The sequence below is a fragment of the Catharus ustulatus genome, chromosome 20, assembly GCF_009819885.2.
Source record: "Catharus ustulatus isolate bCatUst1 chromosome 20, bCatUst1.pri.v2, whole genome shotgun sequence".
NCBI lineage: Eukaryota > Metazoa > Chordata > Aves > Passeriformes > Turdidae > Catharus > Catharus ustulatus.
Window position 1 is genome coordinate 10,720,651 of NC_046240.1, and position 13,236 is coordinate 10,733,886.

The 13,236-nt window shown below is 52.6% G+C and overlaps 1 protein-coding gene across 1 annotated transcript in view; it reads right to left on the minus strand.

Annotated features, from left to right (window-relative positions):
• The window catches only part of LOC117005446, a 36,536-nt gene extending 24,837 nt beyond the window's left edge, over nt 1–11,699 (minus strand). Inside the window, exons 1-2 of the mRNA XM_033077063.1 lie at nt 11,690–11,699; nt 11,042–11,310 (exon numbers count right to left, since the gene is read on the minus strand). Of these exons, the coding sequence (XP_032932954.1) occupies nt 11,042–11,310; nt 11,690–11,699 (279 nt within the window). The remainder of the gene's footprint in view (nt 1–11,041; nt 11,311–11,689) is intronic.
• Nucleotides 11,700–13,236: the final 1,537 nt, after the last annotated feature.

Genomic DNA, 13,236 nt, shown 5'->3' on the forward strand with positions numbered 1-13,236 from the left:
CAGGGCAGCACACAGAGCTCTGGCACAGATCCCCCTGCAGCGATTTCAGTTTGTCCCTGAAATTACAGAGCGTCCAGAAATCACAATTTGGGAGTTTTCTTCCTCCTCAGCTTCCCTCTGACAACGCTTGGCCAAAGCCTTAAATCAGGATTAAATCCCACAGGGACACACAGAGCTCCATCACTCCATCCCAAAGGATTAAATCCCACACTAACACACAGCTCCATCATTCCAGAGCATCCCAAAGGATTAAATCCCACAGGGACACACAGCTCCATCATTCCAGAGCATCCCACAGGATTAAATCCCACAGGATTAAATCCCACAAGGATTAAATCCCACAAGGACACACAGCTCCATCACCCCATCCCAAAGGATTAAATCCCACTGGGACACACAGCTCCATCACCCAGAAGATCCCAAAGGATTAAATCCCACAGGGACACACAGCTCCATCATTCCAGAGGATCCCATAAACATTAAATCCCACAAGGACACACAGCTCCATCACCCAGAGGATCCCAAAGGATTAAATCCCACACTGACACACGGCTCCATCACCCCATCCCAAAGGATTAAATCCCACAGTGACACACAGCTCCATCATTCCAGAGGATCCCAAAGGGTTAAATCCCACAATGACACACGGTTCCATCATTCCAAAGCATCCCATAAGGATTCAATCCCACACTGGCACACAGCTCCATCATCCAGAAGATTCCACAGGATTAAATCCCACAAGGACACACAGCTCCATCACCCAGAGGATTCCATAAGGATTAAACCCCACAAGGACACACAGCTCCATCACCCCATCCCATAAGGATTAAACCCCACAAGGACACACGGCTCCATCACCCAGAGCATCCCAAAAATCCCTCTGGCAAAGGAAACTCCCCCTCCTGGAGCTCAGAACTCCGAGGATTTCAACTTGGATCTTTGCTTAGGGCTGCTCCTGCTTTAGGGTGATGTTCCCGAGGTCAGGGCAGAGCCAGGGGACAGAGAGGGGACAGGGAAGGGACCAGCCCCTCCCTGCACCTTCCCTCAGGTGAGTCCTTATCAAACACCCCACCCCGAGCCCAGGTGAGCCCTTATCAGCCCGCGGCACCACAAAGGGCCATAAAGGGCCGGGAGGTGACAGCTGTGCTCCAGGTGTGCCCCAGGTGGGGCGCGGCCCTTTCATCTCACCCCACACCCGGCACAGCCCGGGAACAAACCCAGCAGCATGGGCTGGGGGTTGTGGGACCTTGGGAATGGTTCATGCCCTGGTACAGACTGGGAACAAACCCAGCAGTATGGAATCTGGGGTTATGGGACCTTGGGAATGGTTCATTCCCTGGTACAGACCAGGAACAAACCCAGCAGGATGGGCTGGGGGTTGTGGGACCTTGGGAATGGCTCATTCCCTGGCATAGAGCAGGAAAAACCCCAGCAGGATGGGCTGGGGGTTGTGGGACCTTGGGAATGGCTCATTCCCTGGTACAGACCAGGAACAAACCCAGCAGGATGGAATCTGGGGTTGTGGGACCTTGGGAATGGCTCATTCCCTAGCACAGAGCAGGAAAAACTCCAGCAGGATGGAATCTGGGGTTATGGGACCTTGGGAATGCTTCATTCCCTGGTACAGACCAGGAACAAACCCAGCAGGATGGGTTTGGGATTATGGGACCTTGGGAATGGTTTATGCTCTAGTATAGACCAGGAAAAACTCCAGCAGGATGGGCTGTGGGGTTATGGGACCTTGGGAATGGTTCATTCCCTAGTACAGACCAGGAAAAACCCCAGCAGGATGGGTTTGGGGTTGTGGGACCTTGGGAATGCTTCATTCCCTAGCACAGAGCAGGAAAAACTCCAGCAGGATGGAATCTGGGGTTGTGGGACCTTGGGAATGGCTCATTCCCTGGTACAGACCAGGAACAAACCCAGCAGTATGGAATCTGGGGTTATGGGACCTTGGGAATGGTTTATCCTCTAGTATAGACCAGGAAAAACTCCAGCAGGATGGAATCTGGGGTTATGGGACCTTGGGAATGGTTCATTCCCTGGTACAGACCAGGAACAAACCCAGCAGGATGGGTTTGGGGTTATGGGATCTTGGGAATGGTTTATAATCTAGTATAGACCAGGAACAAACCCAGCAGGATGGAATCTGGGGTTATGGGACCTTGGGAATGGTTTATCCTCTAGTATAGACCAGGAAAAAACCCAGCAGGATGGGCCCTGGGGTTGTGGGACCTTGGGAATGGTTCATTCCCTGGCATAGACTTGGAAAAACTCCAGCAGGATGGGTTTGGGGTTATGGGATCTTGGGAATGGTTCATCCCCTGGTTCATTCCCCTGGTTCATTCCCCTGGTTCATCCCCTGGTTTATCTCTGGCATCCATCAGCTGGGAGCAAGAGGAGCTGGGCTGTGCTGGCCACAGGGATCTGGGGTGGCCCCAGGGGTGACATTTCATAAACGAGAGCCCCAGCACCATTCCCAAAGGAAGGATGTGGCTGTGGGGACAGGAAAATCCAGGAAAAACCCAACAGGTGGAACCAGACCAGAGCTTTCCTTTTCCCAAAGTCCCTGAGGACACAGCACAGTGGGGTTTTATCAGTGGGGTTTTATCAGTGGGGTTTTAAGGGAAGGATTTTTATCAGTGGGGTTTTAACAGGGGTTTTGTCAGTGGGATTCTGTCAGTGGGGTTTTAACAGGGATTTTATCAGTGGAGTTTTAACAGAGGGATTCTATCAATGGGGTTCTGTCAGTGGGATTTTAACAGAGGGATTTTAACAGAGAGATTTTGTCAGTGGGATTTTATCAGTGGGATTTTATCCATGGGGTTTTGTCAGTGGGATTTTATCAGTGGGGTTTTAACAGGGATTTTATCAGTGGGGTTTTAACAGGGATTTTATCAGTGGGATTTTGCCAGTGGGATTTTGCCAGTGGGATTTTAACAGGGATTTTGTGAGTGGGATTTTGCCAGTGGGATTTTATCAGTGGGATTTTAACAGAGGGATTTTGTCAGTGGGTTTCAAGCCCAGCCAGGCACATCCCACAGCTCACTCCCCATTTTCCCCTTTCACGCTCCGTGCCCATGGAAGAGCGGTGCCAGCCCCGCCAGATGTCACCACAGGTGTCACCCAGGGCTGGGGACTGTCCTGCCCGGGCAGGGCTGGCCCTGTCCTTGGGCTGGCAGCAAACTCACCCTTATCTCCTGTCCCTTATCCCTTATCTCCTGGGCAAACAGCGGGGTCGCTCCGTGCCTGGCCCGGACAATGGGCAATTACCCCCATGTTTAATTACCCCCGTGTTTAATTATCCTGTCCTCGTGGGAAGGGGCAGGAGGGGGGAGGTGGGAACTGCAGGGGAATTCCACAAATGGAGCTGGAAAAGCAGCGGTAAACAGGCAGGGAATGTCCCATGGGATGTGCTCAGCCAGCAGGGAACCTCACACATAGCACAAATTCCAGCCAGGAATGTCCCATGAGATTGGCTCAACCAACAGGGAACTTCACACATATCCCAAATTTCCAAGGAAAAGGAGAATTTCCCAGGGAAAAGTGCAATTTCCCAAGGAAAAGGGGAATTTTCATGAAAAAGGGGAATTTCCCAAGGAAAAGGGGAATCTTCCCATGGAAAAGGGGAAATTTCCCATGGAAAAGGGGAAATTTCCAAGGAAAAGGAGAATTTCCCAGGGAAAAGGGGAATTTCCCAAGGAAAAAAGAGGATTTCCCATGGAAAAGGGACATTGTCCCATGGAAAAGGGCAAGTTTCCAAGGAAAAGGGGCGTTTTCCCAAGGAAAAAGGAAAATTTCCAAGGAAAAGGGGCATTTTCCCAAGGAAAAAGGAGAATTTCCCAAGGAAAAGGGGCATTGTCCCATAGAATGCAAAAGCAGCACCCACAAAACTCAAACCTGGAGAGAAGAGCTGAGGAACAGCTCCCAGAGGACAAGAAATGCCTCCCCTGTACCCCCTAAAATCCCCAAAATGGAAAAGAGAATCCATCTGCAGCCAGGCCGGGCCAAGGGCAGGGAAAAGCCTGGAAGGCAAGGAACATGGAAAACCCTGAGAGCCTTGGGGCAGCTCCTGCAAGGGCAGCAAAGATCCCACAAAAAATAAATAAAAAAAAATAATAATAATAATTTAAAAATTAAATTAAAAAATAAAAATAAACCAAAAAAATTTAAAAAAAATTAAAAATGAAAAGGAAACGCAGGAGTTTCGCAGGACCATGGAATGGTTTGGCTCGGAAGGCACCTCCAGGATCACCCAGTTCCAACCCCCTGCCACGCATTTTGGTGGCCAAAAAGGCACCAGCAGGACGGGAAGGAGGGCAGGAAACAAAGAGGGAGAGGAGGGAGGGAGAAGGTGAAGGGGAGGGGAGGGGTCAGAGCCTGCTCCCGAATCCCAGCCCCGCTCCCGAATACTAATCAGAGCTGCAAAAACCCCAAACAATCGGGAGGAAAGTCTGCTGGCAGGGTTTCTCCTGGAGACGTGGGGCTGGTTTTGTTTCCGAGCCGGAGGAAGTGGGAACCGCTCCTGTTTGTTCTGCGGGAGAAAAGAGAAAGCTCCAGTGTTTTAATTTCTGCGCTGAAAACCCTGGAGACTTGGCCTGAAACGGAGCAGAGAGGCTGATCCAGATTCACCCGCAGCCTTTTGTTACAAGAAAATATTTGAGTCGGGTTTTTTCTTTTTTTTTTTTTTTTTTTTTCCCTCCCTCCCCTTCTGCGTGGGCAAAGAAAGGGGCAGTGGATACAAAGCCAGCATTTTTTGTTCCCAGAAAATATCAATGAAAAGAGCATTCCAGAGGCCAAGGGCGCAGAGCAGCTCCCAGGGACCAGGAGAGCTCCTGGCTGGGCAAAAATATCCCCCCAAAAACTCCTTTTTGTTAGAAAAGCAGGTGAGCAATGCTGGGGAAACCCAAATAAAGTTTTTTTTTTAGCAGATTTGTGCTTCCAGCGACACACACCAGGCTGGGAGGGGACGAGGCCACACGAACTTTATTTACTCAGAGCTGCAACTCGGGGGCAAAATCCCCAGATCAACATTTCCCTTCGGTTCTCACACGGGGGGAACGAAGCAGCACCTTGGAAAATTCAATAAATTAAATTTTGGGGGTTTGGTGTGGGCTGTGAGAGCAGGATGAGGAGCTGGGAGAGGAAAAGCAAATCCCAGCAGAAATTGCAGCATCCCAGGGCACAGGGGGCTCCTGGGCAGTGCCAACGAGCTGGGGCTGCCCCGGGGCTCCCAGGGATGCTCGGAGCTCTCTGCTGGACCCCAGCAGCTCTTCCCCCACATGGGCTGCACAAACTGGGCCATTCCCGGCTGAAAACCTCCCCAGAAGGGAACAAACCCAAACGGCCTCACCATGGAAACCCAGGCGGGCTGGTATCGCCGCTGGAATTCGCCCTTGGCTGCGGCTCGGGAGGAGCCGGGCAGGGAAAGTTTCGGTGCCAGCGCAGGAGGCTCGGGAAGAGCTCCCAAAACCCGGGATTATCCCGTAGGAATTCACCCATCCCTGCGCCAGAGCCAGCTCCTGACCCCTCTTATCCCCCAGGGAAGAGAAGGGAAAGGGAGAGGCAGAGCAGGAGATGCCCAGGATTTTATTATTTTTGGGAGAAGGGAGCACGTGGAGCCAGCCCGTGAGGGGCAGAGGTCTGGGAATGCTGAGAATTCCCAAAAACCTCCCCAGATAATTCCCACATTCCCAGCAGGACCCCAGGATTCCATCTCTCCACAGATTTAACGGAGACAGAAGGGGGAGATGTCCAAATTCCACCCCAGTCCCATCCCTTTATTCCTTCAGAGCATTCCCAAACTGATCCTGCCCTTTCCTCATGGAAAGGAGAATCCCTCTGCAGCCAGGCCAGGCCAGGCTCCTTCCCAAGGGCAGGGAAAAGCCTGGAAGCCAAGAACAGGGCAAGGAAAACCTTGATAGCCTCGAGAAGCCCGGCTCATACTCATGGATCAGCAGCATTCCACATAAAGTCCCAGTTTTCCCAAGTGCCACAGGTTTTTGGGTAAAGGCGGATCCATAAAAGTCACATTTGTCACCTCAGATCCTCTCCCTCCTCATCCCTCAGTCCCTCAGCACTCCAGAGCTGGGAAGGAGCTGGGATGGATTTGGGATGGGGCTGGGATAGAGCAGGGATGGAGCAGGGATGGAGCTGGGATGGAGATGGGATGGAGCAGGGATGGAGCAGGGATGGATTTTGGATGGGGCAGGGATGGAGTTGGGATGGAGATGGGATGGAGCAGGGACGGAGCAGGGATAGAGCTGGGATGGAACTGGGATGGATTTGGGATGGAACAGGGATGGATTTGGGATGGATTTGGGATGGATTTGGGATGGAGCTGGGATGGAGTTGGGATGGATTTTGGATGGGGCAGGGATGGAGCTGGGATGGAGCATGGGTGGCTGCAGAGCCGGGAGCGGGAATGTTGCAGATGGGAATGCTCGGGACAGGAATGCAGGATGGGAATGCCCGGTTTGGGAATGCTCAGCACAGAAATGCTCAGCACAGAAATGCTCAGTACAGAAATGCTCAGCACGGGAATGCTGGATGGGAATGCTCAGCACAGAAATGCTCAGTGCAGGAATGCAGGACGGGAATGCTCAGTCCAGGAATGCTCAGTAGAGAAATGCTCAGTACAGAAATGCTCAGTTCGGGAATGCTTAGCACGGGAATGCTTAGTTCGGGAATGCTCAGTACAGAAACGCTCAGTACAAACTCTCAGCACGGGAATGCTGGACGGGAATGCTCAGTTCAGGAATGCTCAGTACAGAAATGCTCAGTACAGAAATGCTCAGTACAGAAACTCTCAGCACGGGAATGCTCAGTTCAGGAATGCTCAGCACAGGAATGCTCAGTACAAACTCTCAGCACAGAAATGCTCAGCACAGAAATGCTCAGCACAGGAATGCTCAGTACAGGAATGCTCAGCACGGGAATGCTGGACGGGAATGCTCAGGATGGGAATGCTCAGTACAGAAATGCTCAGTACAGAAACGCTCAGTACAGGAATGCTCAGTACAAACTCTCAGCACGGGAATGCTCAGTTCAGGAATGCTCAGTACAGAAATGCTCAGCACAGGAACGCTCAGTACAAACTCTCAGCACGGGAATGTCGCGGAGCTCCGCTGCCATCCAGTGGCCGCAGGACGCGGCTCCCGCAGCCCCCGCGGCTTCTCTGGAGCCGCCGCCGCCTCCGGAGCGATCCCGGCACAGCCAAACCCCCGGGCGGGTTTCCCCAAAATCCCTCCTCGTCCCCTGCGCTGCTCTCAGAGATACTCATCGCTCCATGGGGTTTTTTAAACATTTTTCCAGCCCAGAGGTTGGAACACCTCTGCTCTGGAGCCAGGCTGGGAAAGCCGGGAGTGCTAAATTTAAAACCCCTTCCAGAGCCTGAAGAAGCTCCTGAGGAGCTACTGAGGGGATTTGGACAAGGGATGGAGGGACAGGACACAGGGAATGGCTCCCATTGCCAGAGGGCAGGGCTGGGTGGGATCTTGGGAAGGAATTCTTGGCTGCCCCTTCCCTGGAAGCGTCCAGGGCTGGGTTGGACGGGGCTTGGAGCACCCTGGGATAGGGGAAGGTGTCGCTGCTCACGGCAGGAGTGGCACTGGATGAGCTTTGAGGTTCCATTTCCCATATCCCACACCCCATACCCAATATACCATATCCCACACCCCATATCCCACACCCCATTCCCATCTCCCATCCCAATCCCGCGCCCCCTGCGGGCCCCGCCGGGCACTGCAGGCTCTGCGGCTCTGCCGCCAGGGGTCAGCGCGATCCCGCTGCAAACCCGCTGGAAATCCTCTGGAAACCCGCTGGAAATCCTCTGGAATATCGCTGCAAACCCGCTGGAAATCCTCTGGAAACCCCCTGGAAATACTCTGGAATATCTCTGCAACCCCACTGCAACCCCTCTGGAATTATTCTGGAATTATTCAGGAATATCGCTGTAATCCCTCTGGAATTCCTTTGGAAATGCTCTGCAATCTCGCATCAATCCCACTGCAATCCCTCTCCAATCTCTCTGGAATTCCTCTTGAATTACCCTGGAATACCGCTGCAATCCTGCTGCGATCCTGCTGCAATCTAACTGCAATCTCACTACAATCCCTCTGCAATCCCTCTGCAATTTCTCTGCAATCCCGCTGCAATCTCACTACAATCCCTCTGCAAATCCCAAAGGAATCTCACTGCAATCCCACATTTCCCACCCGGGATGTGCCCCCAAAACTCCCCCTGGGATCTGGCAGCTCCTGCCTGGGATGTGCTCCCGACCCCGGTGGCAACAGATCCAAGGGATCCCGCCCTTCCAAAGGGAAGGTGGCCCTGGGGACACGGCTGGTGGCCTTGGGGACATGGCTGGTGGCCTTGGCAGCGCTGTGGGGACAGCTGCACTCGTGACCTTGGAGGGCTTTTCCAGCCTGAATGATTCCCTGATTCCATGGGAATCAACTGCAGGGGCTGAGCAGGGTCAGGGAGCATCCCCTGGGGACAGATCCTGCTCTGGAGCATCCCCTGGGGACAGATCCTGCTCTGGAGCATCCCTGGGGACAGATCCTGCCCTGGAGCATCTCTCAGGGACAGATCCTGCCCTGGGATGCCCTGATCAGCACTGGGGAATCATTGGTGACAAAGTGACAAGGAAGATTTCACAGCCAGGGTTTGGAAAGGGATTGCTGGAGATCCTGATCCAATCTGGCCTGCAGCTCCAGGTGAGGATCTCTCAGCTGGATCCACCCTTCCTGCAGGACTGCAAGGCCAGTTTGGACAGGAACCCGTTCTACCAGAAGTGTGCCTGATCACAGCAGGATTAGGACAAGATAAACTTCAAGATTCCAAATCCAAACCATTCTAGGAAGAAATGCAGCACCAGGACAGGACTCGGCCCCCACCAGCACCAACATCTGCACCACAGACCCAGAAATCCCTCAGGAACAAAGGGGAAAATGCAAAAATCCCCAAGCAGGCCCCAATATCAGCCCAGCCCCACATCACAGAGGAGCCAGGCAGGGCTGGGCTGTTCCACACCAGTGCAAAGAAAAAATCTCTGTCCCAGCTCAGCCCAAAGAGCTTGGCTGGAAAATGCAGAATTACAACGAGAGCATGGGCACAAATCTCACCCCTGATCTGCCCCTCCCCGTGCTCCAGAGCAGGGATAGCACAGGGAGATCCTGCTGGAAAGGGATGGGGTCAAGGGCTTGGTACATCCATGGGATCATCGAGGGAAAATCAATCCATGGGATCATTGAGGGAAAATCAATCCATGGGGTCATTGAGGGAAAATCAATCCATGGGATCACTGAGGGAAAATCAATCCATGGGATCATTGAGGGAAAATCAATCCATGGGGTCATTGAGGGAAAATCTATCCATGGGATCATCAAGGGAAAACAACAACCCATGGGATCATTGAGAGAAAATCAACCCATGGGATCATTGAGGGAAGATCAATCCATGGGGGCATTGAGAGAAACAATAATCCATGGGATCATCGAGGGAAAATCAATACGTGGGATCATTGAGGGAAAATCAATCCATGGGGTCATTGAGGGAAAACAACAATCCATGGAATCATTGAGGAAAAAACACAATCTATGGGATCAAGGGGAAACCAATCCATGGGATCATTGAGTAAAAGCACAATCCATGGGATCATAGAGGGAAAACTATAATCCATGGGATTAAGGAAAAGTCACAACCCATGAATCCATGGGATCATTAAGGGAAACCAACAATCCATGGGATCAAGGGAAAAAACAGCAATCCATGGGATCATAAAGGGAAAACTATAGTTCATGAGATCAAGGGAAAAAACACCAATCCATGGGATCAAGGGAAAGCCACAGTCCATGGGATCAAGGGAAAACAACAATCCATGAATCCACGGGATCAAGGGAAAACCACAGTCCATGGGATTAAGGGATCATAGAGAGAAAACAACAATGCATGGAATCATCAAGGAAAAACCACAGTCCATGGGATCATCGAGGGAAAGCACAATCCACAGGATCATAGAGGGAAAAGTATAATCCATGGGATAAAGGGAAAGCCACAACCCATGAATCATGGGATCATTAAGGGAAACCAACAATCCATGGGATCAAGGGAAAAAACAACAATCCATGGGATCATAAAGGGAAAACTACAGTTTATGGGATCAAGGGAAAAAAAACCAATCCATGGGATCAAGAGAAAGCCACAGTCCATGGGATCATCAAGGAAAAACCACAATCCATGGAATCATTGAAGGAAAGCCCCAACCCCAAGGGACTGGGGAGAGTCTGAGCTGCAAGACCCGGCTCAGGAACGGGCTGGGAGGAAAATGAACCACCCCAAATCTCTTCAAGCAGCTGCTGCAGCACTTCAAGACTCAAATCCGGAGCTGTTTCAGCCACTCACAGCTCCAGGTTGGCATTTTCCCCCTCTGGGAACAAACACCAGAGCCTCCTGGATCTGTGCTCCACAGCAGCTCATTCCCCACCCCAGAAATCCCCTCCCATCCCATTATCCCATCCCATTATCCCATCCCATCCCATCCCCCCCAATCCCCCAGCACTCCTCACTTGTCCCATGTCACACCCAGGTGACAACACCGAGTCCCCTCCAAATCCAAAGTCTGGCATCATTTTCTGGCAGCAAAATGGATTTTCCATCCCAAGGAGGTTCCCAGCAGCCTCCCTCCCACAGGGAACCTCCAGGAGCCCCTCAGGACAGGGCACACAGTGTCCCCAGGGTCCTCCTGAGGCAAAGAAAGGAAAACCTCCTGGGAAGCTGCAGCCTTTAACCTTTTATCCATTACTCAGTGATAAAACTCCACGAAGAAAATTCCTGTTGGGGATTTCAAGCCGGAATGGCACTAAAAAAATTCATGTATTGATAAAAGCAGCCAGTCCAGCTGTCAGAACAAACCTCTCTGCTCCCTCATTCCCTCACTGGATTGGGCTTTTTTTTTTTCCTCAAGACAAGAAAAATATCATTTTCCAAGAAGGTGCTTAAAAAAAATTTTAAAAAGGAAAAATCAATGTTTTTGACTCACCTCAGAGCAGCAGGATTTGTCCTCCAGGAGTGCATGGAATCCTCCCTCCTGCAGAGCCAGGATGCTCAGAAAAAGCAGGAATTGCGGCCTCAGGCTGTGGGTGCTGCTGTCCCACAGCTGTCCCTCGGCAGATTCCCTGGGACACAGCCAGTCCCAGCAGGACGATGCCAAAAGCAGTAAATCCACAAATCCACACACCCAGGAGGTCTGGGAGGAGCAGGTGCCATTCCCAGCTGCAGGCAGGAGGGAGAATCCAAATCCCAGCGAGGCTCAGGGCTCGGTCCCAGGGCAGAGGGAACATCCAGGGACAAATCCTGGCGCAGGGGACAAGGAGATTCCAGCTGCTGGCATGGATGGAATTCCCTCCAGGAATGCCAAAACCTGTGGAGAAGCAGAGGTGGGGATGAGGGGCAGGATTTGCCTCGGTCCTGGTGTCCATCCTCGTCCTCCCAGGGTGCAGAGATCCCAAATCCATCAGCCAGGACAGGCAGTGCCATCCCTGCTGCTGGGACAGCTGCTGGCCACCCTCAGGACGTGTCCCTGGCTGCAGGCACAGGGAATTCCTGCTGGAATCCACACAGGGAAAAAGGAGCAGGATTTACTCCTCACATCCCCCTGCTCAGCACTCAGAGCCGACAATTCCCAAACCGAACTCCATCGGGGTCACAACATCCCAGCGAGGAGCAGCTCCCAAACCAAACCAGCAGCAAGGACAAGGGACACTGCAATTTTTTTTTATTTTTGGGGGGGGGTTTGAGTCTTTGCCCTGTGCCAGGTGCCCCCGGAGCCCCTCCCGTGGCCACCCCGCTGGCCGGGCTCGCAGCAGCCCCGCTCGGGCTCGTTAAGGGCTCCGGCACAAAGTCCGTATTTGTTTCCCCGCAGGGGTGGAAAGAAAGGGGGTTTTGTGTTTTTCTTCCTCTGCTCTTTGCAGGCTGCGGGGAGTTTATTTGACACTCCAGCACTCTTTGTGAGCTGAGTGGCCCGGGATAAATGGTACCCTTAAGAGTTACTTGGCGTTAGACAGAGGGACCCTCTCGAGAGGAGAATGGGGGCTTGTTGGGATGGGGCGGGAGGGGCGCGGGCAGGGGGGCTCCAGGAGAGCCCTCATAGAAGGGTCTCTGTCCTGGCCTCACAATGGGCCGAATTCTTCAAGATACCGCGGGCTGAAAGGAAGGAAGGAACTTTCCTCCTTTGAAAAAGGATTTTCGGGAACAATTGGAGAAGCCGTAAAAAGGGGAGCATTATTCCCCGTGCAGGCTGGGAAGCTTCTCCCTCCCCCCCGGGGCTGGGATGGGGCTGGGGGCAGCTCCTGGAGGGCACAGCAGCAGGAATGTCCCGCTCCTTGTCCTGCCACCCCTTCCCTGCAGGGACAGAGGGGTTGGAGCCCCACAGGTGCCAGGATCCTGCCAGGACCTGCTGTCCCCAAGGGATGGCACTGCAGGGGTGACATTGCAGGGATGGCATTGCAGGGATGGAATTGATGGGATGGCATTGCAGGGATGGAATTGCAGGGGTGACATTGCAGGGATGGAATTGATGGGATGGCATTGCAGGGATGGCATTGCAGGGATGGCATTGATGGGGTGGAATTGCAGGGATGGCATTGCAGGGATGGAATTGCAGGGATGGCATTGCAGGGATGGAATTGCAGGGATGGCATTGCAGGGGTGGCACTGCAGGGGTGGCATTGCAGGGGTGGCATTGCAGGGATGGAATTGCAGGGGTGGCACTGCAGGGGTGGAATTGCAGGGGTGGAATTGCAGGGATGGCATTGATGGGTGACATTGCAGGGGTGGCATTGCAGGGGTGGCACTGCACAGAGAGCAGCAGCTCAGCTCCACCACACACCCCAAACCCCTCCAGACCATGGGTTCAGCTCCTATCCCCTCCCAGTGTCACTGGTGGCCCAGTCCCCCCCTCCAAGGCCACCAAGCAGGACCCTCCACCCCAGCACAGCATCCCCAGCCCCAAATGGAGCCCTGGTCCCCTCCTTCCCGCTCCAGCTGGCAGTCTTTTTAAAAAATAAAACACTTCTAAATTTTTTTAGATTATCCAATAATTATAAATTTCATCTTTCTATTTAAAGATAAAATTATGGGGAAAAAATCTTTGAGCAATTTTGTTTTGCTGTTGGAAGCCAAATCAATTCCAGCAGGTTTCACACACTGAAGCTGCAAGGCTGACATGTCACAATG